Raw genomic sequence first — 27,072 nt, 5'->3', positions numbered from 1 at the left:
CCACAGGGGTTTACAGAGTCACCAAATCTATTTGGGCAAACTTTAGAGACAATTTTACAGGATTTTACATTACCTCAGGAGGTAAAATTATTGCAATATGTAGACGATTTCTTAATAGCAGGAGAAACTGAAGGGGAGACCTGAGAAGCCACCATTAAATTGTTGAATTTCTTAGAGGAAAAGGGATTGAAGGTGTCCCGATCAAAGCTACAGTTTGTAGAACAGGAAGTGAAATACTTAGGCCATTGGCTGAGTAAGGGAAGGAAGAAGCTAGATCCTGACAGGATATCTGGGATTCTATCCTTAAGACCCCCACAAACTAAAAAGGAGATTCGGCAAACATTGGAATTATTAGGTTCTTGTAGGCCATGGCTTGAAAGCTAGAGTGAGAAAGTAAAATTCCTATACGAGAAATTAACTAATAACCAATTTCAGTGGTTTGTAGAAGATGATCAGAAATGTGAAGAAATCAAAAGAGCATTAACACAAGCGCCTGTATTGAGCCTCCCAGATATAGAAAAACCTTTTTATCTTGTTGTGAATACATCAAACCAGACCGCATATGGAGTTCTTACTCAAGACTGGGCAGGAATCAAAAAACCTGTGGAGGATTGTTCTAGGTTACTTGACCCAGTAAGTAGAGGGTGGCCTGCTTGTCTCCAAGCTTTGGTTGCTACAGCATTCTCAATAGAAGAAGTTGAGAAAATTCCCTTTAGTGCTCCTTTAAAGGTGTATACCCCACACAATGTTAGAAATGTTTTACAACAGAAGGTGGAAAAATGGTTAATGGACAGTCGGATCTTAAAGTATGAAGCAATACTAAGAGATTCCCCTGACTTAGAACTGAAGGTGACTTCTGCTCAGAGTCCAGCACAGTTTTTGTTTGGAGAGCCATTGGAGGAAGTACAACATAATTGTTTAGAGGTAATTGCGACTCAGACTAAGGTGAGGCCAGACTTAAGAGATACTGAATTGGAAAATGGAGAAGCATTGTTCATAGATGGCTTCTCCTGAGTGGTGGAAGGGAGGAGAAAATCGGGATATGCCATAATTAATAAGAATTAAGAACTTGTAGAATCAGGACCTCTGAGTCCCTCATGGTCAGCTCAAGCTTGTGAGCTGCATGCCCTTTGTAGGGCCCTGGAATTATTAAAAGGCAAAAGTGGGACTATCTTTACGGATTCTAACTATGCATATGGAGTGGTTCACACTTTTGGAAAAAATTGGGAAGAAAGAGGTCTAATTAACACTCAGGGGAGAAATCTAATACATCAAGAATTAATAGTGAAAATTTTAAAGGTATTAAGAGAACCAAAAGAGACAGCAGTGGTACATGTGAGAGGACATCAAAAGGCACTAGATTATCGAACCAGAGGAAATAACCTAGCAGATAAAGAGGCCCAGGAAGCAGCCCTGAAGACTCAGGTCGCTAAAATCAATGTAGTGCAAACACATTGAAAGGAAGACATTAGCAAAAAAAAAAAAAAAAAAAAAAAGAAAGAGAGAAGAAGTTTACCCCTGAGGAACAGGCAAAATTGGAGAAAATAGGAGCTAAGTTAGAACAGGGAAAATGGACTCTACCCAACGGGGGAGAGATGTTGCCAAAAGCCTATACTAGGCAAATATTGGAACATTTGCATGCACAAACACATTGGGGTACAAAGGCGTTAAGTGATCATTTCCTTAAACAATTTGGCTGCATTGGAATTTTTGAAATAGCAAAGCAAACTACAGAAGGTTGCTTAACTTGTCAAAAGAGAAATAGAAAGGTGTTTCGACAAGTGGCCACGGGAGGGAGAAAAATAGCTTACAGACCTTTTGAGAAAGTACAAGTTGATTTCACTGAATTGCCCGAAGTAGGGAGGATAAAATACCTGCTGTTAATAATAGATCATTTAACACAATGGATAAAAGCTTATCCTGTAGCACGAGCTACGGCACCAAGGGTGGTAAAATTTTTATTAGAACACTTGATACCTAGATATGGGATAATCGAGTACATCGATTCCAATCAGGGCACACGCTTTACTTCTGAAATAGTAAAATTATTATGTAAATCATTAGGTATTCAATGGGAATATCACATTCCGTGGCACCCACAAAGCTCGGGGAGAGTAGAAAGAATGAATCAAAGAATAAAAGAGGAATTGGCTAAATTAATGAGTGGGACACTGATGCCCTGGACAAAGTGCTTACCATTGGCACTATTAAACATAAGAACTAAGCCAAACAGTGAGACTGGATTATCACCATATGAAATGTTATATGGCATGCCTTACTCCCAAGGGATGTCTTTGGGGAGCAATGTAGTTGAAGATCATAGCATCCAAAAATATATAATGACCATTGGAAAAAGATTAAAAGAGCTGAGAGAGATTGGTAGGATGGCTCAAACACCACCATGAGGATTTGCAATTCATCAGTTAAAACCGGGAGATAAGGTTTTGATAAAAACATGGAAAGGAGAAACCCTGTCTCCCCTCTGGGAAGGACCTTTTCTTGTTTTATTAACTACAGAAACAGCTGTGAGAACTGCTGAAAAAGGGTGGCCACATGTGTCGCGAGTGAAAGATCCAGTACAGGAGTGGAGAGTCATCTCTGAGCCTGGAGAAACTAAGCTAACCATCAAACGGACTTAAAGAGGCCTTCATCAAAGAACAGAAAATAAATTGCTGTGGGAATTTCGTTACAACTACTCCCATAGAATTAATAAACAGGGATATTTTTGAATACATATCTATTAGGAAAGATAATTTGGTAATGACTGAGGGTTAATCTATTAGTGTATGGGAGGATTGGCAAGGAATCAAACCCTCTTAAATCCCTGGAGAAGGGCTGATACAAGGGCATGTCTGCTGTGTAACCGGTGTTCTTTGTTTTTAAGAGCAAAATATTCTAAATGTTCTAGGTATATCGTTTCCCCAGGGGGAAGACAAGGACATTATCTGAGGAACGGACTGGAATTCTTGAGCATTCACTGCTGTGAAGCCACCACCCCCTTATACAATTTACCGTGGGTGAGGTTTTATTGCTGCCAGTTTAACCAGGAAATATTTCTTGATTAAAGGTTACCTCTTAAAAGTGAAAAGGAGGAGGGCAAGACCGGAGGGGTACAAGTGGTGTGGCTTGAAAGGTCTGCCAAGGGCTGCAACCCCTTGAGGCTGTGACCGCCGATCACTATGGCCCTGACCGCCGATCACTATGGCCCTGGCCGGACCTCTTCTAGTCCTACTTGGGATAAGCTCCTTAACTCTGGTTATGGCAAGCAATTGCAGTCAATGCGTAGGAACTACTAGGAGAGGACGAATAAGCTCTCAGACCTTGGTTTCTCATACTATTTATGACTGTAAAGATCAGAAAATAGGACACTGCGTTTATAACCAAACCCAGTATGCTCTATGCAAAGAAAATGAAAAGATTGTATGCTATGATCCAAAGGAACTCCCCTATCAATATTGGGTAGAAATGAAGACAAATTCGGAAGTAGAAAGGTTCATTGGAACAAGTAAGGTTATAACCAATTTGAACCCCTGTGTGTCAGTAATTTTTGATGCATGTGCTATTATAGGTGATGATCTAGACACTAATTGTGGGAATTTAGAGTGGAGGCGATCCTATAAGGATCAGCCTAAATACATTTGTGCAGGCAACGGTGCTCCAGGATGCTCAGTAAAAGCCAATCGCGACCCATGAGTAACGGGAAGAGGACGCTTCTGTGGAAGAAAGGGATGGTCTTGTGTTTGTTGGGATACTGCAGGCTGGGGATATGATAGTCAATGTGGGGATTTATAAGCCCCCATCACTAGGGTGCAAACAGATAGTAATTGTACAGCCCGTGCCTGCCATTTAGTAAACTTAACCCTTATAGATTTAGAAACTTGGAAACAGAAAGAAGAACCAAAATTGGACTTAAGATATGAGGACCTGGAGAAGATCCAGGTGTAGTCACTAATATTGAAATAAAAGAAAAAATAAAGGAATCAGTACAACCTAGACTGTTGTTCAACACATTCTAACATGAATTGGAAACAGGAGTGAAAGATGAAATTCCCACAGTTGCTAAAAATTTATTCATAGAACTTGCTGAAAACATTGCTAAGTCGTTAAATATAACTAATCGTTGTGTTTGTGGTGGAACAAATCAAGGTGAACGATGGCCATGGGAGGCTATGGAGAGCAATATAAGCAATCCCCAAATATGGAAAACAATGGAGAGGGATAATAGGAAACAACAATGGGTACTTCAAACGAGTATAATTGGAAGGAGCTGTTGGCAAAATCTGAAAGAAAATGGAAGACAAAGAGGTAACCTGGAGTGTGAAGGAGGTTGCCTATGGAATGAAACTCAAAAGAGCTGGGATAAATGGGGAAGCCCACTAGAAATGAATAATCAATTTAAGAATTGGACCAATGGAACAAACATACCAAATGGTTGGCCAGCTCCTGGGGGACATTATTGGATTTGTGGCAAACTAGCCTATGCCTGTTTACCAAAGAACTGGACAGGATCCTGTGTATTAAGAACTATAAGACCCAGTTTTTTCCTATTACCCATAGATTGAGGAGAGCGGTTAGGAGTCCCAGTGTATGCTGAAGGTGATGAGCTAAGAAAAAGGCGCCATAAACGGAGCCTGCAAATTGGAAATTGGAAAGATAATGAATGGACTCCAGAGAGAATCATCGCCTACTATGATCCAGCTACATGGGCTGAAGAGGGATCCTGGAGCTATACAACCCCAATATATATGCTAAATAGAATAATTAGATTACAAGCTGCGGTAGAAATAGTTGTGAATAAAACTGGAGATGCACTTGGATTAATTGCAAAACAAAATACCAAGATGAGAACTGCTTTATATCAAAATCGCTTAGCTTTGGATTACTTGCTAGCACAAGAAGGAGTCGTCTGTGGAAAATTTAACCTTAGCGACTGTTGCTCAGAAATTGATGATGAAGGAAAAGCTGTAAGTGAACTTGTAAAAGAAATGAAGAAAATTGCACATGTCCCAGTACAAACTTGGAATGGGATCAATCTAGAAGGATTGTGGGGAGATCTTACGGGCAGTGATTGGCTTATTAAAATCGGAACAGTTGTATTGGGGCTATGTGGAGGATTGTTAATAATTCCATGCTTAATACCTTGTTTTACTAGAGGAATACATTCGGTTATACAGGGGATGCAAATATCTGCGGTACCTGTTGACCCAGAACCAGGGAAAGAGAAAGCTCATTCTCTGATGATAATAAAAACAAAAGAAGATCCAAAATTGATACCAATTCGGGAAGTGTTGACTCGATTGGAAAGGAAAACACGAATCAATACCATGAAAAAGCAGATGAGGGATTGTGAAATGTGCTCATCTGATTCGTGTTAAAAATAGAACGCATCTAACTTGGCATGGACAAACATATTCATTTTTCGCATATACAGGGGAACAAGTAGCAAAATTTTGGCATCATGAGAGCTTAAAATTGAGTCATGTAAGTTGATCTCCAAAAAAAAATAAGTTGAACAAGATCTTAAATCAATCCCAGGAACTTTGAGAACACATTCAAAAAAAAAAAAAAAAAAAAAAACCAAGGCGAAATAAACCACTAGCCGAGTCTATCGTTAGAACAGTGATAGCCGGAGACAGACTTGTTGGACTATCTAGTCAAATTAAACCTGATACTGCCCATCATGGGTGGGACATCTTTTCAGGATACTCACCCTCTGCAGAAAAGGCATTGAATGTTTTAATTCACCCACTTTTAATATTGCTAGTATTTGTCATTGTACTAACAGTCGCCATTTGCCTTTTGTGGTGTAAGATAAAGAGATTGCCTATGAGAGTTTGGGCTTTGCCTAAGGTAATGAAGTATGAAAACTTGGAACCTTTGTAAAGGCATTTACAAAGTTTAAAGGAAAGGGGGGGAAGGATGTTTTAGCTATTTGATGAGCAAAATTGGTTAATAGATAACATCTTGCCTAACACCTAGGAGACAAAGCTCCAGATATCAAGGAGCCATTACGGAGACATCAAGAAGATAAAGCTCCAGATATCAAGGAAACACACCTACACACCCAGGACACATCTACAGGATTGCTCCTTACAAGAGGAGTTTGCATCAGAAAAGGGGCCCTGGCTTGTGCTCAGAGAGGAAGATTCGACTAATGCAAGGAAGACTAAGAGCGATCAACAAGGATGATTATGAGGGAACACCGGAGGCGGAGAGGTTTTTTTTGGAAGAACACACCTATTATGAATATGTAATTAATGCTAGACTATAAAAGAAGTTGCTTTGTTTTTCACGGTGTGCCTCTTGGTTGAGCAGAGACTCCCGGCGCACCCAGCACTGTTTGCTTGCCTCTCTATCACCTAATAAATTGTAAACTTTAATTGGAATCCTCTTTGGGACAACATCATTTATCACAGTGTGGTTAGTCTTGGCCTTTTCCTTCCCCTCCTACTCTGAAGAGGATGCTGTCCTCCACAGTATCACAAGCTGATACTTGTCTGCTACCGGGGCATTGATGCAACTGTATATGGATTTCCAAGCATGTCACTTCAAGGAAGCTCAGCTGGGGGAGCTTGTGCTGCTGGAGAGCCTTGTAAGAGGTAGCTCATACAGAAAGGGGCCCTTGTCCGGTTTAGTTATAATTCCAGTGGAAAACTGGTTTCAGTCCTCACCTATCCAAATGCAAAGTAATTTGCTGTGTATCACCACTTTCTTACTTTATCTCCTGCAGAAACTCAAGCACTTGATAATGACCTTACATTCCTGCATGCCTTAGGCACAAATGTAAAACAATCCAGCTGTGGCTTGGTAGCTGTCTTTTGGCAAGATGTGGGGTAGATTATGGGGTGAACTTGTCCAGAACTCTCAGCAGAAAGTTGCTCTTCTCTCCAGTTTTCTAATCTGATGGGTACCTGGTTTTGAGTGAGACGGATAAAGTCTGTTACTGGAGGTGTAAAATACTGAGGTAACATCTGCCTAAAAGCAGCCTGTAAGCTTCTAGTGCATCCTGGTGGTGTGGCAGCATCTGCTGTGGAGCTGTGCTGTGCCAGGCAGAGGTGAAAATGCAGCTAGGCTTAGGGCATGCTGGGAGTGTCTGTACTTACCCTCTCTGCTACACGTTTTTTCTTGTCCAGTTGAGCGATTTGAAAAGTGTCTTCCCACCTCAAGTGGCCCGTCAAACCAACCCATTGATCAGCTCTTCCTGCTCTGTTTACCATCACCTGCAATTCTGGCGGTGTGAAGTCCGACGGCAGAGTGAAGCAGGGTTCAGCTTTGTCCCTGTGTTGCTGGTTGTGAAAGGTAGGACGTGTGCTACTCGCCCAGAGCTGTATGCTTCCCTACACCAAAACCGGACAGAAAAAACTCCGGTTGTTGAAACACAACCAATCTCCAGGTCTGCCTGGCTCAGCTCCCACAAAGCTGGGTCTGGGCAGTTAGGAGGTGGGGGTACTCCTGTGGCTGAGACTCACCGTGGAGCAGCCTGCTCCGGGCTACAGTGAGATCGGTGTGGAGCATCCTGTCCCCCCTCTCCAGGCTCTGCACTTCAGGATCCCTGGCAGTGGTGCTACAGCCAGAAGGGAGGTGAAAGCCGTGGCTGGGAGCAGCCCCAGAGCCCTACAGCGGTGACTTGTACTTTGTGCCGTTCTTTGTGGGCTTCGTAGTGAGTTGGCTGGGCTCCTGAGTCCTGGCTCGCACCTTTTCGCCCTGTTCTAGTAGAAATCATGTGCCTTGTTAATTAACGACTGTTATGCAGTGTAACGGCTGATTTATTGTCCTGAGAGTGTAGCCTGGTGTGATACCCAGATTTGGTATCCTATGGAGCCCTAACAGAAAAATGCCAAAGGTGCTTAAAATTGCCCTTCTTAAAGGGCTGCGCTAAAGCAGCAGCAACAGGTCACGTCACTCAAAACGCAGAAATCGGAGCCTTTGAGACAGGATGTCACTGCGAGGTTATGCTCTCTGATTGTGTGCTCTTTGTGTCTCAGAGCTTGCAGCTGGCTTGGGGCTGTGCTTTCACAAATGCCTGTGGACTCTGGATGTTTCCTCATCCTCAAGAAAAGGAGTGGAGCACCATCTGTTAAATCATTTCAGTGGCTTTGAAACTCAGTACTTTATACAGAGAGCTGATGGTCTGCTTCAGACCCAGAGCCCAGCAAACTGCCATGAAGGAGGAGAGTGCGGGTGAAAAACTGGAGTGAGCGTAGGTCTGTGCCTACTTCCCCACCCCCATCTCTTTCCTAGGTTTAGAGGGAGCACAGGGATGTTATCTGTCCTTCCAGCTCTATCTCTTCACAAAACACTTTGTTCTTCCCTCTTGCTCATAGACTCTGTTGTAAATGCAGCACTATTGTTCTTGGGGATTATCACTTTAATGCACACTGTTAGCTCCAGAGTTTCTTTTAGCATTTCTTAACCCATTTGTCAGCACTTCATGAAAGCAACAGGATTATGCACCTGGGAATGCTGCTTCTTCGTGCCAGTGATAGTCTTGCCTTGAACGTGTGGTGCTTTATTACTCACATCAGAACGAAAGCGCAAGTTAGAGTGTGCAGGTTATTTCCCCACCACCCCTCGGTGTTCTTTGGTATTCTTGTTTTATAAAAACGGTGGTTTGGGTTTTTTCTCTTCTCTCTTGTTTTTTTTTTTTTGTCTTTTTCCGCCCAGAAGGTAAGATACCACAAGCATCTTTTCTGACTCTCCAGAAAAAAAAACCAGCAACTCTTTTAACCAGCCTTGTAATCCAAGGGGTTGTGCCAGGCAGAAGTACAGCTGTGGCTTGCTTCTGTTGCCCTCTTTTGTCTATGTACAAATAGAGGTTTTGTGTCCGGGAGAAAAATGTTCTTTATTGTTTGAACCATTTTTTATGCCAACCTCTCGTAACAGTTCTGACTTGCACGTCTTGATATGTCCAAAGATTTTGAAGGAAAAGAAATGGACCGTGGTAACCTGTGCATAAGCTTTGATGTGGTTGTGGGTAGATCTTTGGCTTGCAATTTTTTTCTTTTCTTTGCAGAGAAAATTGAACAAGAAAAAGGGAGAACTTCTCTTTAGGATCCAGGTAGGTCTACATGTTGCCTACCATTCTCTAAAAGTAGAGCAAAATTGCATTTAAAACCAGACATTTGAAAACTTTGTTTAAAACCAGAGTGATGCAAAGCACTGCTGTTGTTGCTAGCTGATGTGTTAGCCTTTAAGCGTAGCAAGGAATGTGTCTGCTTTCTTTGTGGAACAGAAGGAAACTGATTGGCTGAAACGTCATGTGTTTGTGAGTAAAACAGTGCTGAATTTCAGCTCCCTAGGCCAGTACACCATTCGTTTAAAAAAGTGTTTTCCCTAGCCTGGCTGTTGTAAACAGAAATGGTGCTCATCTGTGGCTGCACACCAAGGGTGGGATGGCAGCCAGAGGTAATCCTTTTGGTGTTTCACGGCTCCTGCCAGGAGTTTTGTTACTGTCCAGACTAGATAATAAATTAATAACTCATCTAAGCAGGTAGGCAGTGCCTGTAATTGAAATTGATGGCCTGCTTCTCTCTTGTGATGCTTCATCTTAGTTTATTGCAAATATTCTTGCTTCTCATAAGAATATTTTCCCTTCAGGATTTAGAGGTGACTTTGCATTTGAAAGAGGACTCGGAAAGAGCAGTGCAGGGGAGGCTGGGGAATTTGTGTCCAAAGAGCAATCAACCCTTAAGTCCAAGGTAGCTGTGCCTTTAACTGCAAAACCTGGCAAGGAGTAAGGTCACTTTGGCCAAAAGAGAGCCATTGGACATCTTTTATAGAGTTCTGGTAGGTTTAGAGCAAACCAGCCTGTGGAGTAGGTCGTGTGTGGGAAGGACAGCTCTGCACATGAATCTCTGGAGCTGTGGTCCTTCTAAAGGACCTTCTTTCGTCACATCCCTCAGTCTGACTCGCTCACCCAGCTGGGCTTGCACTCTGGGCATTCCCAGGCACTGAGGAGTTGTGGGAGTAGTACTGGATCAGCCTGCTGTGCCGGATGAGGAGTTTGGTGTAGGACTTTTTTGACCCAGGAGGGCTGAAATCAATATTCAGATGGGCTTTTTGATGGGCAGTGGCTTGTGTTCTCATGCTGCTCAAGTGTTCTGTTGAAGGAGGTTACCTTCAAGGAGAGAAATCTGGCTATCTAGGGTGTCCAAAACGCCTCGGCTCTTGAGAAGCCTCTGTGGCCAGAATCCTGGCAAGACCTGAGCTGACGAAGAGGAGGGGTACCAAGTGCCTCGGTAGGACACTTTGCTGCGCTCCCTGTAGAGAGTATCAGTCCGGGGGGTGCAAGTGGGCCAGGTAAGTGTTACAAAATGCTGGATGTTCCTCTCTGCTTCAGTGGTTAGATCAGCCCAGATTACCACCTGGTGACACGTGCATGCCCACCACCACGTCCTTTCTGTGCTGGGAGGTTTTGTGCTGAGTTCACTACGTGAACCGGCACGCTCTGGCAAGTGAGAGGTCTGGCTCATGGACAGCAAGTCCCTGGGCTGTATCAGAGGCTGATTGCTGTTTGGTGTGAGTCTGAAGACTCTGTTACATCTGGACACTCTCAGTGCATCCTAGTTCATACCTCTGTTATTTTTTTATAAGGCTGCTGGAAGTTTTTCTGGATAAAGGTTAAAGCCTGTTACACATGTAGTTATTGCATGAACCATGTGAGTGCCAAAGTAGCGTCAGGAGGGAGTGGAGCCTTATTTCCCAGAGCATCTCTTCGCCATGTGTCAGGTAGCACAGCTTATCAGTGTATCTTTTTCCTTCTAATTGCTGGTTGCTCTGAGCTTGCAGAACTGCGTTTGAACTGGTGTTGTCCTGCTCTTGCCATTAATCCGGTTTAAAAACCAAAATCAGCAAATTTGTTTCTGCAAACTTCCTTCAGCTTTCTTTGCCTGAGCAGGTCTTTTTGAGGTCCTTACGCCCTCTGAAAGAGCCTTGTGTGTTTGGTGATATGAGAGAAAGCAAGCGAGCCACAGTGCGAGTCTCAAATCCTTCAGATGAACTAGTGAGTCCAGCAGGTGAAAACCAGCCCGGTGTAATAAAGCATGTGCCCTTGGAGAGGTGTTACTGGGAGAAGCCCATTTGTTGTTCCCAATCATGATACCTCTTTCTTCAAGTCCTGTTCTGGAGCACAAAGGAAGTCACTGCCATTTTCCATAAACTGGGTGCTGCTTTGTAGCTCTCCTTGCACAAGGGTCTGTTAGATATTTGGATTTGCTTACGGTCTCTGATGTCAGTGTGTGGTCTCCACAGAAACGGAGGGTTTCATCTTAATGTGGTGGTGCTGTTCATTTAAGGAGGAAAACGATGCTTAAACCAGTGGTTACCCACACAGGTGGGTGTCAGGATAACGTAAAGCACGTGTCTGTATCTGTGTGCCAATACAAGATGCAGTTAAGGGCTGGGCCCCTTGTGTGGTGGAGCTGTTGCGGTTTGACTCAGGACTAACTAACCTGGGCTGCTTTTTTTCTTCTTCTTTAGTGATGATGGCCAAGGAGAAACCGCCAATAACTGTGGTTGGAGATGTTGGAGGAAGAATTGCCATCATTGCGGTATGAGAGAGATGCGGGGGGGGGGGGGAGTGGCTTCCTCCCAGCATCTTTTCTTGAGCTGGTTTGTCCCAGAGGGTAGGAGGGATTGCTGATGTGGGGGTGGGAGTATCATTGTTACCACATTTTCTCCAGTTTTGCTGGTGGCTTTGGTGATTTCAGCTTCTGTTGAAAACCCTTTGTACTTCAATGTTTTAAGCCCTAAAATCTCCTTGAATCTACAAATGTCACATGTCTACAAGTACTCAACAAATACAGGACATGCAGAGAATTCTCCTGAAGTGTTTAAATAAAAAATAACCACCCAACAAACGAAACAAAAAAGCTTGCTAAGCCGCTCGTAATTGTGCTTGTGCTGCAGTGTACATAATCAACATGCAGCTACTATCACCGTGAAAAAAATACTTTGCTGAAGATAAGCTCTGTGTGTGTGTGTGCACATGCAGTGACTAATCTGTTTCCAAGACACACTATTTGTTCTGCACGCTAGCAAAAGCGTCCATGGATTAAGGAAATGGTGTTCACAGATTTCAGTTGTGCATGTGTCTGTCCTTGCATCTCAACAGCAGCTGAAGTAGCCAGGGGTGATTTTTTGTTCAGCTGCATGCACAGCCAAACTGCAGTGCCTTGCAGATCCACTCCTGCCCCGCAGCCACAGTGATCTTCTGGTTTTGATGTTACTTCTGTTTCTTCTCAGGATGACATCATCGATGATGTGGAAAGCTTTGTTGCTGCTGCAGAGATCCTGAAGGCGCACGGAGCCTACAAGATTTTTGTGATGGCTACTCATGGGCTCCTGTCAGCAGACGCCCCCCGTCTCATAGAGGAATCCTCCATCGATGAGGTGCGTCCGCTTTCTGGATTGCGGAGGAGGGGCTGGCGCTGCCGGCTGGGTTCCTTTAGAGCACCAAATGCCACAAACTGATGTTCTTCCCCTGCCACATGGCTCATCTCGGAAATGACTGGTTTCATCAGATGCTTTCAGTTAGCTGGTTCTTCACTGGGGGGGGAAGCCTGTGTGACTAATACTTGTTCAGGTCAGATCTGCTTCTCTGTGTGTGTTCTCTCCTGGTGCACAGAGAGTAGTCGCCCCCGCCTGGACGCTTCCCTTCCCACAGCTGGGTGCGTGGGACTGCTTGCTCACTGTACAGACCTCCTACCTTCCCTCTTCCCCCGCTGATGACGGGCTGCTGGGTACATGAAGAGGATGAGATTCCAAACCTCACCCCTAGTGACAAACATGTCAGATCCTGCCGTCTAAATGGACTCGTCAGCCTGGGTGGAGGTGGCTGTTGTAGAGTGCTGGTTGTGCCGGTCCCATAAGAGAATTCCTGTCCCATGGGGAAGACCGTTTCTCTTAATTTTTTTTTCTAGCATCCAAGGATTTCTCCTCCTGAACTGTGACACAGCAGGTGCACAGCCCTTGTGGAGTTCCTCTAGGGTGGCTGTTCAGTGAGAGGAGCCTATCAGCAGCACAACTAACAGACTTTGCTTTCTGTCGCTCCGTAGGTGGTGGCAACCAACACGGTTCCTCACGAGGTGCAGAAGCTGCAGTGCCCCAAGATAAAGACTGTGGATATCAGTTTGATTCTCTCTGAAGCCATCTGACGAATCCACAATGGCGAGTCCACGGCCTATCTCTTCCGCAACATCACTGTCGATGACTAGACCTGGCGCTGCCCTTGTCCTGGCTTCCACAAGAGGAGGAAATGTGCATGAAAAGGCAATCCCATGAATTATAGGCATAACCCAACTGTTTATTCTTGTAGGAGCATGAAGGTTTTCAGGGTCTTGAGCCGTGAGATCTAATAGAAAAAATCATCCTGACCAGCACTTTACAGGTGAATAGAAGAGGCAACTGGTAGTGGGGAGGATTACATCCTAATTAAGAGAGGTGGAGAAATGAGGTGGTGTTGAATTTTTAAGTTGCTTTAATTTTGTTTCCTTTTCTTTTTTTTTAGTGTGTTATCTCTTGCCCTGTAGGGGGGAGGGAGACAAGGGAAAAAAGAAGTAGTCAGCTTATGAGAAGGGACTAGAGAGGGCTCCTTGCCGTGTGGGCAGCATGAGGAGACAGCCTTTGGGTATCTGCTTCTGACTGCGACTCGCCTGAGGGCGCGGAAGGGAGGGCGCAGGCAGCTGGGCCGGGCTGCCGGCTGCTGGCAGAGCTGATCAGCAGAGCAGCTCCTTGCCAGCTGAGCAGCCTCTCGTCGCTTGCACAGCATAGCAAGGGCTTTCATCCAAACTAAGGCAGCGGAACATCCAGAAAGGGCAGCTTAGGGCAACCCATTCGCAGGGCTGCTCCCACCCTTGTGTCAAGGCGCTGGGAACAAGCTCACGTGTGCCTCCCAGCAGGGCAAGGGGTGCTAGTTAACGTGCTGGCCTTTGCATCATTTTGCTAGCCTTGGATCATTATTGTTCTTCAGTGGCAAGTGACGTGAGGGTCTAGTCCTCACTTGAATACTTGTCTGCACTGTGAAACCCCGCACAATTTCTGGAGCTGCCTGGGGCTGAGTTGTGGCAGTCTCGTGGGGAAGGAGAGTTGGAACGATACCTGCCTCTAATGCAGCTGTGCTCTCCACAACACTAACCCCAAACCTGCAATAAAAAGCACAGGATTTTTCATTTTTGGTGCTTCCTGTGAACCCTCTGAACAGCTGCTGCTGTGGCTGTACTGCGGGGCTGGTGCTGTAACCGGGCAGCTTGTAGCCGCCTTCCACGGGGAAGTAGGGCTTGCTGCTCGCTGCTTTCTTGAGTGACACTAATCCTTGGCTGGAGGGGACGCTTGAGAAAGCCGTACAAGGTGCTTGCGAAGGGCTTTGTCTGCAGGATGATACAAGAATAAATTCCCAAACTGTCATCTTCTCCCTTGATGAGGCCAACAAACACCCTCTGGTAAAACCTATACCACTCTCTAGCCAGCTGATGTGAGGAACAAATCCTGCTTGGAGGGAGCACTGCTGCTGACGGGCTGTCTCTAGCAGGCAGTTGTTTAGTTTTGCTTATCCTTCAACTTCTGCCTTCATCCTTCTCTTCCACTCCAGGATCTAAAATGGGTACGGTGCCAAGGGGCAGGCGGTGACTCTGAGAGCACGACTCTTGAACACCAGGCAGACAAGCGTGCCTTGGCACGGGGGCATTTGCCTTGCAGAATAGCGTCCTGCCTCGTAGCTGGTGAGGGTACACAAAAGCCCAGAGCGGCTGGATCATCCCCAGTGTCCAGCACAGGGGAAACCTCCCAGCCAGATCCCACGGGGGCTGCACAGGCCTGGATGAGGTCTTCAGGCTGTTGATGGTTTTCCTGCATTTGCCAAGTGCTACGGTCAGGTTGCAGCTGTGCTCCGTGACCACAGCGTGGGACTATCCCAGCCCTGCACTGTAGGTGTTACTGACGGGACCGACTGACGGGTGTGAAGTCTTTGCAGATGTCTCTGTGCCCCCTTGTTCCGAGCCAGTACCAGACCACGCTCTTTGTGCTGGAAGCCAGCGTTAAGAGTGTGAGCGGCACTGCTCTCGCCTCCCTCCCTCAAAGCGCTCGTCAGACCTGCCCGGAGCAAGGTCAGGACTGTTGAGCACTGGTGCCCCATTCAGGCTTGCTTTTGCTGGGCTGTGTTGGGGTAGAAACAGTGGATCCGCGGCACCAGCGAGCAGAGGGTTGTGCTGGTGTCACCTTGGTCGTACTGGGACCACAGCCCCAGTTATCCTTGGGCTTCACTTCAAACCTTACCCTGGCCGGAAGCTAAAAGCATTGGTCAAACTGAGGCCAGGAGACGTTCACGTCTCCAACTCCCTACCTGCTTTAGCAAACTGGCACCCTGTGTTCACTGGGCCCTCGAAGCCACAGGCAGATGGTGGGTTGGGGCCGGTGTAGGCTAGAACACAGCATCTGCCCGACCTGACCCAGCCTGGACCAGGTTGCCATCCCACCGGCATCAAACCCCCGCATTTTCCCTCCTGCCCCACCACCCTCCCTTTGCTGTTACTGTAGCACTGTGCTGGTGTGGCCCTGGGTGATTTGAGGTCTTGCAGCTTTTCCCGCCCGTCCTGAGGGCTGTCTGGAAAGCTTCCCCAGTCCCTGGGTGTAGCCTGAGAGCTCCTGAGCCTGCGACTCTGCCAGGGACTGGAGTTAGGGCTTGGGATCCCTCCTGCGAGGGTTAGCTGCTTGCTTCAGCACACCTTGTTCCCATCTCTCAATCTTCCTATTCCCTCTTTGAATTCAGTCATCCCAGCTTGGCAAAGGCAAATACACAGAGCAGAGCTGCATGCTTTGTTTTGAATGCCTGAAAACGGGTATCTCGTCTCTTCAAAAAGAGCACAAGTGTCTGTTCAGCTTCCTGCTTGCCCGCCCTCAACCCTTCTTGGAAATCATCTTTGAACGCCTCGCTGAAGGAGATGTCAGTGCTCCAACTGCGTGACAGTCGGACCTGGAGGTTTATTAAGGAAGAAGAAGTTCTTGTTGGTTATTTTTGTAAGCAATCTCCCCGGTTTAAAGATTTTTCCCCACCGTTCGAATTCCTCCCCGGGTTGGCTGGAGGCACACCTTCACCTGCATTTCTTATTCCCTTCTTCCACGGCTCTTTGCTTGGGTGCGTGGTGCTGGAGATGCATGTGTTGATGCGGGCAGCAGCTGCCTTCCACTGTTCCCGCCTGAGGGAGGGGTAAAGCCTGCCGGGCTGTTGGGTACAGCCGCCACATGGCGGTGTCTCAGCCGGGCCTGGGCTCCTCCTGGAGGCGTTCGGCCCGGCCTGGCCCGGCCGTCCGGCAGGTGTCGACTCTCTGCACGGGACGTGGCCCTTTGCAGCAACCTGTTTCCAAGCAGTGACGTCATCAGCTGCGTTGTGGGGGCTCAAGCGGAGAAGGCGGCGGGGCGCATCGGCCGCGCCTGGAGCGCAGGAGCGGGACGTCGCTTGGCAACGGGACACGCTGCACTAGCCCACCTGTAAACATGGGCAGGTGGGCAGCTGGCTCGGCCAATGGGTGGCGAGGAGCGGCGGGTGGCGGCCAGTGAGGAAAGGGCAAGGGCGGGCTGAGGGTGCAGAAAAAGGCCGCTGGGTGCAGGTGCAGGGCCACAACGAGCCGGGCTGAGGGTGCGGGATGGGGGGTCGGGCTGGGAGGGGGGGGCTGGAGGGTTGAGAGAGCGGGGCTGGGGCGCCGGGGTGGGGAGAGCTGGCTGGGGGAGTTGGAGGTGGCCAGGGTGGTGGGGAAGGGGACACTTCATCCCCCCCAAAGCGCTGCCCTCGGTGGGGGGCACCCTGGCAGCAGTTGGATGGGGTTTGGTTGCTTTCTGTGAGGAGGAGGAGGGCTGGCGGCTGCCCATGCCTCCTGTCCTCCCAGGACTCCAGGTAAAAAAGCTCCCGGCCTCCCCAGGTCGGGCTCTGTGTTTTCGGGCAGGGCAGCAGCGATGGCCCCGCTCAGCCTGTCCCAGCTCCTGGACATCGCCATCGGGACGCCCGAGATCGGGGCCGTCAACTTCACGGCGCTGTACAGCCTGCTGCAGGCCGTGCTCTGGCACCTGGGCCTGCAGGACCTGCCCGCACAGGAGCAGGGGGACCTCCTGGAGGGGGACCAGCCCACCAAGACACACCCCAAAGAAGGGGGACAGGGCGGAGGTCCTTCCCCTGGGAAGGACCCACTGCAGGGGACGGCAAGCAGCCCTGAGGTCGCCTCCATGGCTGCCGAAGTGGGGCAGAGGAAGGAGACTATCCAAGCGAACGTGAGCGGCATCTCCAAGGTAGAGGCTCTTCCCAGTCCCCTGGGTGCTCCCTAATGAGACGCTCCCTCCTCTGGGGTTTGCACTGCTGTTGTGCTTCCCTTAGACCAAGGTCTGGTTTAAGCCCAAGCTCTTGGCAGCACATGGGGCTTCACTATGGGAAGGGATGGAGTTTGGGGAGGAAGAGCTGAGGCTGAAATGCCGCTCCTCACGTTGCCATCAGCAAGTTGTGGTGGGTCCGATACAGCCCCTGGAGCCCTTGTCTCCGCTGCCCAGAGAGGCTCAGCACCTCTCGAGGTCCGTCCCCACCACCCTCTCCATCCCTCCCTTCCCTACTCCTGCCCTACGGCTGGGTACGGCGTCAGCTCCCCAGGCAGCTGAGAGGCTCCATCAGCGCCTCACGGGTCTCATCTCTCACCACAAATCCCCTTGACTCACCCGAGGGCTAGACCCAGCACCAGCGGGGACTGCAGAGGGGCCTCATCCTGCACTACACTGAGCTGCTCGTGGCCGTGCTTCACTTGGGCATCCCCAATGGGAAGAAATAAGCTCAGGTTCAAGGAAAGAGCCACTCTCAGCGCTGCAGGGCCGGATCCTGCCAGGGCTGGCACAGGGAGAAGGCAGCAGGGAGGGTTTCCCCGGATGGCTGAGCAGAGAGCGTTCACCCTGCTCAGGGCAGGCCCCTGCTTGATGGCTCCCCGCTTCGTTAGCAGCGGTTACTGCTGCCCTCCTGGGCCAGGCTGTGGTGGAGAGGGTGGCAGTGGCTCTTTGCTCTTTGGATTGGCTTCAGCGGTCTTGCACGGAGCCTGGCACAGGCAGGCAGGGCTGGACCCGTACCTGCTGATTAGGGTTGTGCGATAGGCTCCCCAGGGCAGGGCTGGGGGTGTCTGGGGAGGCGCTGCCCCTTCTTGGCTCTTGAAGATGTGAAGAATGGTCAGTGCTGCCCGCAGGGCCCTGCGCTGCCCCTCAGCTCTGTACAGACCACAGCAGGGGTGGAGCTTCTGGTCCCCAGGGACCCTCCTCTGGGTCTCACCCCCGCTGCCCCCCTCTCCTAGGCCACGGACCTCTCCCAGGATCTCCTCAAGGAGATCAGTGGGATGAAGGCGGCGCAGTCCCGCATGGGAGAGGACATCCGGACGATCCAGAAGGCGCTTGGCTTGGTAAGCTGCCGCCGAAGCCCCCTGGGAGGGAGCTGGGCCCTTTGTCCCCCTCCCTGCCCCTCTCCGGGTCACCCCGCTGCCCCTGCCTCATGGCCCTGGGTGTCAGCTGGCGGGCAGGGCACCAGGAGGGACGAGTGGGAAGGCTGTCCTGAGGGGGGAGCAGGGGAGCTCAGCCCACCCCACCTGGAGCCCCCCATCCTCCGCTTGCCAGGGCTGCCTGGGAAGGGCAGAAACGGGCACCGCTGCCTGCAGGTCAGGCTGGTGGTAGAGGTACCTGCGTCTGACAACCAAAGCGACGTTCAGGCACTCGTTAACTACACAGTCGTAGAGAAAGTGACAGAGGTGCTGGGAAGGAGGGGAGATAAAGTTCTACCCGTGTAATACAGCCACAGCCCTGCCCAGCCTCCCTCTGTCTTGTGCCCCAGTTAATTTGTGGATGCTTCTTTTAAACCCTGCTCCTGTGTCCCGATTGCCATCCTTCTCCTCACCCCTCTCCAGGAGAACCTCCAGGATGCTGCTGGACAGCTGCCAGGCCTCCATGACCAGACTGCGTTGGACAGTGATGTGGTACAGCTGCGTCCCCAGGGGACCAGTGCACCCAGTCCCTCTGTGACTGGGCACGGTGCTGGGCAGAGGTGGTGGGGGGTCAGCGCTCCTGTGGGTCCCGTCCTGCCTGGCTCCGTGGCCAGGGCTGACCCCTTGATCACCTCATTCCCCAGAAAAAGCTGAAGGAAAGGCTGAGCCTCTACCCCACCCCAGAGGAGGTGAGCGACATGGTGCGCTGGGAGGTGCTGGAGGATTGCCTGGTGGGCAGCAAAGCAGGAGGTGAAGAAGGAGGAGGAGGAGAAGCTGAAGAAGAAAGAGAAGGTGAAGTAGGAGGAGGAAGAGAAGGAGGAAGAGAAGGAGGAGGAGGAGGAGAAGGAGAAAGAGGCCAAGGTCTGCCAACGGTGAGTGCTGGGGGATCCTGGCTGCAGGAGAGGGACCAAGTGGGACCCCAGCCCCCGGTGCCACCAGCTGCTGCACAACCTGGGGCCTCTGCGGAGGTTTGCTCAGCACTTCTCTGCCCTGCACGTCCCACTGGGAGGCAGGACCTGGCACAGGCCGAGCCAGGGCAGCTCCTCGGCTGGCCAGACAGACGGACCTCCTCCATTGTTTATGCCATTGACGGCCCACAACAGCCCCTCCTGAAATCCTTGGGGTGACCACACAGCCCCGTGTCCTCGCTCAGTGTTGGGCAAGACCACGGCTCCCTGCTGTGCTGGTCTCTCTGGGGCTGGTAGGTGGGAGCAAGGGACAGCAGAGGGACATTTTGGGGCAAACCCCAGCATTTTGGATCGTGAGCCGGTTTCCAAATCCTGCCTGGGGCTGCTGCTCCTGAAACTTGGGTGCAGCCCGTTGGGCTGGGAAGTGGGTCTGGTCCAGCAGGTCTGGGGTACTGAATCCCGTCGCTAGAGGAAAAAATGCTGTTGTGTTAGGTGGCGTCAGTAGGGTGTTGGCTGATCCTCTGGATCGGCTGCTGAAACGACTCCGCAGGCACGAAGGCGACCAAAGGGCTAAGGGGGCTGGGGAGGGACCAGGAGGCCGTGGCTGCAGGAGTTTGGGGGGGTCTCCACAGGGTGGGCAGGCTTTGCCTTTGGGCTCTTGTCGGGTACTTGAGTTTGGCTTCATGAGCCGGGGGATGTGGGGACAGGGGCTGGGCACAGGGTGGGTGGGCCCTGGGTCTGCCCTTGCTGCTGCACTTCTGTCTGTAAACCTGCTCCCCTTTGCCTCCTCTTCCCAGGAGGGCAGTGGGGGCCAGTCTGCCCCTGCTGAGGCCCCCACTTCAGATGCAGGCACCCCACGTAGGCCAAGATCAACGTCGGCATTAAAGGGACCTGGGACACAGCCTGCACCAGGGACCAGCAAGGGGACTCCAGGGATGCAACCTGGCTCCCTCAGGATGCAAGCAGGGATGCAGAGAGCACCCAAGACCCCTGAGATGTGGGCAGGCGCTCCTTCAGATCAGACAAAGACTTCTGATGCCAGCAGCACCGCCCTAGGAACACAGCCAGGGTCCCCTGGCACCAAGACCACCACTCCAGGGATGCAGCCAGGATCCCCTGGCACCCAGACCACCGTCCCAGGGATGGAGCCAGGGACCCCCAGCAGCCAGACCACCATCCCGGGGACACAGCCAGTACCTCCAGGGACCCAAGGAGGAGGAAGAGGGGTTCGATCAAGCCCCCCCAGCCTGGAGCCCAGCCATCCTGCTACTGAGACAGTCCCTGCTGAAGCCACCCACGGTGCTCAGGAGATACAGATGGATGCCACAAGCCCCAAGGAGGGAGGCAAGGCTTTGCCCAGCGCACAACTTGCCCTGGCAGGCCACCCAGCAGTGGGCACCCTCTCACTGACAGCCCAGGAGATCGCCCTGGACGCCGCTCCCAGGGCCACATCCCCTTCTCAAGAGCTGGCGGTGCCCTGGGGGTCCTCGGGATCCAGCAGCACCTCCGAGCGCTACGCAGAGACGGTGGAGGCTCTCCGCCAGATCGGGCAGCTCAGCCATCTCTACACTGCCCTGAAGGAGCAGGTGGCCCAGCTGGAAGCCAGCAAGCCAGAGCATGCTGAGCTTGAGAAGCTGCGTCTGCTCTTCCTGGAGGGAGGTGAGAGCCCTGGCGGGGCTGGTAGGGGGATGATTTTCATGGGGACACCCTGGGTCAGGGGCTCCTCACCCCCAGAGCCTGGCCCCGAGGGTGATACCCCCTCGCTGACCCTTGGACCATGTCTTTCTAGACCAGGAGAGCATCACCAGTGTCCTGGCCAACCTCCGGGACTGGGTGTCCTCCCTGCAAGGCCTGGCCAGCGATCTGCAGGACCAGAAGGGGAAGGTGAGCCAGTGGCAGACCCCGAGGGGGCTGCAGGGATGCCAGGGGGGCTTGGGTAGGGACGGGGCAGGTGAAGGGCTCCCATGCTGGGACGACAGGGGGGAGCCATGCCCTAACTCTGCCACTACTGCGGTTCCCAGATCAGGCAGCTGGAGGATGCCCTTGGGAAGCTGGGGGTAGTTGGAGCCGACCAGCAAGCGGATGGCATTGGCCAGATCATCCAGCAACTGGGGTAAAAGAATGGGAGAGGGTTTCCTACCCCATGGGGTTGCAAGGGAGCCCCCCACATTCCAGTCTGGGGGGCGATGGACACCCCCCAAGCAGCCTCGTGGAGGCTAAGCCTGCCTGTGTCCCTGCCTCGTTGGCCAGGTCCACGCTGCAGGAGGTAAAGCAGGAGCTGAAGGATCTGGGAGAGCAGCAGGAGATGTCCAAAGCCATGCTGGAGCAGCTGGTGACCAAGACGGCCAACCAGCTGCAGGAGCAGGTGAGGTCCAGGGGAAGCGCTCCCACCGCCCGCCAGCTCGGTGGGGTGGTCGTGTCAAAGGTCCTGGTCACATCCCCTGGCTGGCTGGGGCCATCGAGCCTCAGCGTCACCAAGGCTGGTTGGCTGCATCCGTCCCATCTCAGAGCCGATTCCTTCTCCCCTTCCTGCAGCTGGACAAGCTGAGGGTGATGGTGGAGAGTGCGGGGCAGGAGCAGGCAGCGTGCCCCACCTGCAGCACGGACATCAGCATGCAGGTGGGACAGCTCCTCCAGCGCTACGAGAAGCTCCAGGAGGTGGTGGACTCCTTCATGTCGCAGCAGCCCGTGGGCAAGGTGGTGAGGCAGCTGCCGGGGAGGAGCCAGGTAGGGAGATGCCAGCATGGGGGGCTTGGGAGGGGGTTGCCAGGACCACCCCTGGCTTGTCATACTTCGCTGTAACATGGGGCAGCCCCTCGCTGCCCCCCACGTTGGCTTGTACGCGTCAGCAGCATGCAAGGAAATGAAAACCTTGATGCAAATGTCCTGTTGGCACTGAGAGCCTGGGGCCACTGGCCGAGTACCCTGGGTCTGTCCCACTGGGCAGCCAGCCCCTCCTTGCATGGCACCACCTTGTCGTCTTCCTCCCTGAAGCAGGACGAGTTGCTGCTGAAGCACATTGAGGCCACCCTCGTGAAGGTGCAAGGGGACTACGAGAAGCTCAGGTCTGTCACGGGGAACCTCCTGGATGACCAACACCAGAAGCAGATAGATATCGAGGTAGGTGGCTGAAACTCCCGTAGGGTCACAACATCCTCCGGGCAGACCCCAGGCTGGGGACCACAAGGGAGTTGTCCCCCTGCCAACCTGCTCGCAGCCCCGTGGAGGTTCAAAGTACCTTTCCTGGAGGTTTTTTGGGCGGCGGGTGGCAGAGCAGGGAGTGCTCATCTGCCTGGGAGGCTCCGACCCTGCTGTGGTGCCATGGGCTGCTTTCTGTGTTGGAAGGCTCTGTTCCAGTCCCTGGAGAGGCTGAAGAAGGAGAAAGCGGACAAGGAGGACCTGCTGCTGGCAATTGATGTGGTATGGCCCCGAGGGGCTCTGGCGCCAGCCAAGGGGGTCCCAAGCAGGGTGACAAACACCCCTTGTTCCCTGGGGCTCGGTGGCAGAACCAGCCAGGGGGAGGGAGGATTTCCAGACCAGCTGTGGGTCCCTTGTCAGGTCCCTCTGTCTCCCTCCAGGTCCCTTCGGCTGGTGGGACCAGCCTCACAGGGGTGATGAGGCAAGCAGGCCACGTAGCCGCTTCTCCCTCTCCTCCCAACACAAGCTGGCCCTGCCCATTGTACCTCCAGCCTTTCCTTACCCCTCTCCCGCCTTGCCCTGTTGCTAGAAAGCAGACAAATCCGCCCTGGCCAGCAAAGTCAGTCACACCCAGTTTGAGGCAAGCATGGAGCGGCTGAATGAGGCGATCCAGGAGATGCTGAGCCGGATGACGTGCCAGGAGCAGGGTTGGCAGCAGGCCCAGAGGCAGCTGAGTGAGGAGATGGACTCGAAGGTGAGGGGTGGCTCGTCCCAGCGGTGTGAAGTTGGCACTTTGGGGGCTTGGCAGCCCAAGGCAGCATCCCTCTGAGGGTCCCCCCCTCCTGGCTTTTCCCTGGGGACCATGATGTCCCAGCCCGGGGCAGTCAGCTGAGGGTGTGCGTCCGTCCGCAGCTGGACCGCCTGGAGCTGGGGCCTTTCCGGCAGCAGCTGGAGGAGCACTGGAAGGGGATCCTGGAGCAGCTCAAGGAGAAGCTGAAACCGCCGGACACTGACAGCGCGGCTGGGATTAAGAAGTGAGTGCGATGGGGACGGGGACGGCTTTGGGGACAGCACTCGCCCCCTTCCCTCTGGCTATCACAGCCAGTGTCTGAGTGGCCCCCCAGTATCTGCCCAGTGTAGCCAGCGAACCGTGGGGATGCTGGCAAAGGAGCTATGCCTTCTCCTCCCAGTAGCAGGTTCCTGCCTAGGAGGGGGCACCTGCAAGAGGGAGCCCTCCTGAACCGAAACTGGGGTGTGGGTGCAAAGGCTTCCTGGAGCAAGGGCAGGGAACAGCGGCTCGTCCCCCTGGGCAGGGGTGCGACGCTCAGCGCTGCGGAGCTGGGTTATGACCTGCCCTCCTGGCAAGGTGCAGGGGGGTAATTAGCGCTGACGAAGCGATGAAAGCGAGGCGAGGGCTGGTTCGGACGGCAGGCCTGGGCACCTGGGCCCTTCACCTCGCCTCCTCGCCCACCCTGGGCAGCCACAGGCACCTGCCAAGTTTTGGAGGTGCCAGCGGGGCCAAGGCGAGCGTGTCCCAGTCCTTGGGGCAGTTGTGATGAAGCTCGTCCTAAAAAACCGTGGGAATCCTGCATCCCTCAGGTCTGGCAGCTGCTCCCAGGCTGGGAGCATCCCACTCCAGCAAGAGGTACAGGAAAACCCCCATTTTGTCTTTCCCATCACCCCCAGTTCCCATGGAACTGGGGTGCTGTGGGTGTCCTTGGGATTAGTTCCCACGGCAGTGGTGGTTTTTGGGTGCTCCCCTCTGCGGATTCTCTGGTGCCTAATAGGAGGTGGAGGTTTCTCCTAGGTGGGAGCCCATGAACAACCACTCTCCCCCATCGTACCCTCTTTAGTTTATAACCAGCCAGCAGGCTGGGACCTTACTGGGATGGTGGGGGATAAAGCAGGCTCGAAACCCCATGGTTCCCCCCTGCAAATGCTGTAACTCGCCACAGCGAAGTGCCCAGCACCTTGCTGCTGCCTGCAAGCCACCTGCCTGCATGCGGGCCGGTCTGTGTGCCCCCCAGCAGCTCACCCTGCCCTTTTCTCCCCATTCAGGGCCCATTTCCACTGCTTGTCCTGCGACCGGCCCCTCAGCATGCTGATGCCTGGCCAGTGAGTAGCACCAAGCACGGGTGCACTGGGGGGGGCTGCATGGGTGGGATGGGGAGGACATGGGTGCTGGCAGTGCCCTGCTGTGCCAGGCACGGGGGGGTGGCTGCCTGGGGGGGTCTGAGCCTGCCCAGCCCCTCTGCAGCACTGCCCATCAGCGGAGGGACGGGGACACCTCCTCGGGGGGCAGCAGGCAGGGGGAATGCTGTGGGGTAAAAGCCCGTGGGTTTTGGGGCATAGCCCCGAGCTGGGGTGGGTCATTTGTCCCCTGTCACCCACCTGCGGCTCCTGCCCTTCCCAGGAGCATCGTGGCCCTCCCGGCCATGCAGCCGCTGCCGTCCCGCCATGCCGGGCGCCCCCACACCGTCCTTGAGCAGGAGCAAACACAGCAGCGCAGGTACAGGTAGGGAACGCGGGGACCCATCCCTGGCCCCTGGGGTGCAGGGGCACCCTGCCCCGGGGAGGGAGAGCTCTTCCTCGGGTGGGGGCGGAGGGGTTCAGGGGGGCCTGGGCAGGGGAGCAGATATGCTACGGGGCTGTGCTTGCCCCAGGTCTGTGGGGTTTTACAGCCCGCTCTGCGCTGCCCCGTCTAGCCCAGGTCTCGGTCTCAATGGTGCCGAAGCCACATGTCACAAGCTGTGTCTGGTCTCAGCCTGACCTCAGGCTCAATGGGGATTCAGGTGCCTCCTGTGAAACAGGTCACTGAAATTAGGCGCTGCAGCTGGGACAGCCCAGCTCCTGCCTCCTGGTGTCCTGGGTGTGGGGTGCATGGACCTGCCCTGGCCATGACCAGCTCGCCGGGGCTGTGGGGAAAGAGCAGATCCAGCACAGTTGTGGGGGGAGCCGGGAGGGACCTCACTGGGGAGCAGCCCCCTGGCCCCCTCCTCAGTGTAGCAGGGTGAAGCACGGGGTGCCACAGTGCTGGGTGCTGAGCATCCCCGTGCCCTGTCCCACAGGGAGCGGGCAGCCGAGTGCAGGTACCCCAGCGTGCCACGGTCCTGCGGGGGCCGGCACACCGTCGGCGAACAGCTGCAGCGGGGCCCTCGCAACCAGCCCAGCACCCGACGGCTGCTCCAGTCCCCAACCGTGCTCTCCCGCAAGGTAGGGACGTCAAAGGTAGGGATACGGCAGGAGCGACCAAGGCTGGGAGGGTGATGCTGAGTGTCCGGAGGGAATCTGTGCCTCAGTTTACCCGGGGAGAGCTGGGTGTGGGAGGGTTGCGTGGGGATGCTGAATTCGGTCCTGTGTTTCAGCCAGCCCTCTCTCTCCTTCCCAGCACACCGAGATGGAGCTATTGGGTCAGGACGGCCGCATCTACAGGGGCCGGAGGGACGAGCAGGTGCCTGTGCTTGTGGGTAAGGACGGTAAGGCCGGGGATCCGCTGGGTGTGAAGGGAACAGCCAGGCGGGCAAGGCACCCGTGGGGTGCCAGGTTTTCCCCCACCCCTGTTCCCCCTGGCTCCCCCTACCCCAGCTCCCTCTGGTCTCTCCTGCCAGGCTTCCTGAGGGAAAAGCCCACACTGTCCCCAAGGCAGTGGGACATCCAGGACACTGGCCTCCTGCTCTCACAGCCCCAGAGCGCTGGGTCCTCACTCAGCCAGACGGCTATGTCCCTCTCAGGGCACCGGGGGAGGGGGGGAACAGGGCACCCTGCTGTCTCCTGGTGGGTGGGGGCAATCAGGGGACTTCACCTGCGGCCGGGAAGGGTGGAATGGGGGTCTGGGGTAGGATGGGGAGAGGCAGGATGGAGGGGGAGGACCGGAGGATGGGGCAAGCAGTCCCCACCTTGGAGGTGGAGTGAGGTGGGGGGCCATGGGGGGCTTGGTCCTGGCCAGTGTCTGCTTCAGGGTGGGGGCCAGGACCCCATTTCTGGGTGTCTCTGGCCAGGCAGGTGCCCCTGTTGCCTGCTCCGTCCTGGGCTGGCAGAGCTGCCTGCAGCCGGTGCCTGCCCCGTGGGCTGCAGGGGGGCTAACCCCTGCCCCTCGCCCCCAGGCACCACCACCCCGCTGCAGCACAGGCCAGCCTCGTCCCATAGCCACCTCTCCCAGGCGTTGAAGTTCCTTCGGCCCCACCAGGATGGATCCAGCGCCCCAGCAGCCCGGTGGGACTGGGGGTCCCTGGCCGAACACCCACCATCCCCACCACCGAGCAGGCGAGCGAGTGGCTCCAGCTACTGGCAATAAAGGGTGATGGGCAGCCAAGCGCCTGCATGGCCTGAATGGGGTGGCCCTGGGTGGGGATCTTCCCATCATGCACAAGGAAGGGTCAGCAGCCTCCCTGGTCCTGCGGCCACATGTCAGCGGAGGAGCTGAAGCCACCCCCTGTCCAACCCCCTCCCAGGGTCTGTGCTGGCCCCGCGTTGCCGTGCTCCCCCTGACACCCCCTGGCCTCCACGAGCCCCGACGGCCCCTGCCAGGGGAGCTGGTG

At 53.4% G+C, this 27,072-nt stretch overlaps 1 protein-coding gene and 1 pseudogene across 1 annotated transcript; both read left to right on the top strand.

Annotated features, from left to right (window-relative positions):
- Window positions 1–3,179: 3,179 nt before the first annotated feature.
- On the top strand, window positions 3,180–13,214 carry LOC147413971 (phosphoribosyl pyrophosphate synthase-associated protein 1-like; annotated as a pseudogene).
- Window positions 13,215–16,944: 3,730 nt separating this feature from the next.
- On the top strand, window positions 16,945–26,828 carry LOC147413970 (glutamine-rich protein 2-like). Its single transcript, XM_086476898.1, has 19 exons — window positions 16,945–17,274; window positions 18,309–18,413; window positions 18,912–18,980; window positions 19,133–19,243; window positions 20,194–21,055; window positions 21,186–21,280; window positions 21,418–21,509; window positions 21,647–21,761; window positions 21,932–22,123; window positions 22,391–22,516; window positions 22,742–22,816; window positions 23,124–23,288; window positions 23,447–23,568; window positions 24,593–24,649; window positions 24,948–25,049; window positions 25,603–25,722; window positions 25,904–26,010; window positions 26,143–26,247; window positions 26,635–26,828. The coding sequence occupies exons 1-19, from the start codon at window positions 16,945–16,947 to the stop codon at window positions 26,826–26,828; spliced, it is 3,144 nt and encodes a 1,047-aa protein (XP_086333024.1).
- Window positions 26,829–27,072: the final 244 nt, after the last annotated feature.

This window comes from Leptosomus discolor, chromosome 22 (genome assembly GCF_034619465.1).
Source record: "Leptosomus discolor isolate bLepDis1 chromosome 22, bLepDis1.hap2, whole genome shotgun sequence".
NCBI lineage: Eukaryota > Metazoa > Chordata > Aves > Leptosomiformes > Leptosomidae > Leptosomus > Leptosomus discolor.
This window is presented reverse-complemented; position numbering and strand designations above follow the sequence as displayed.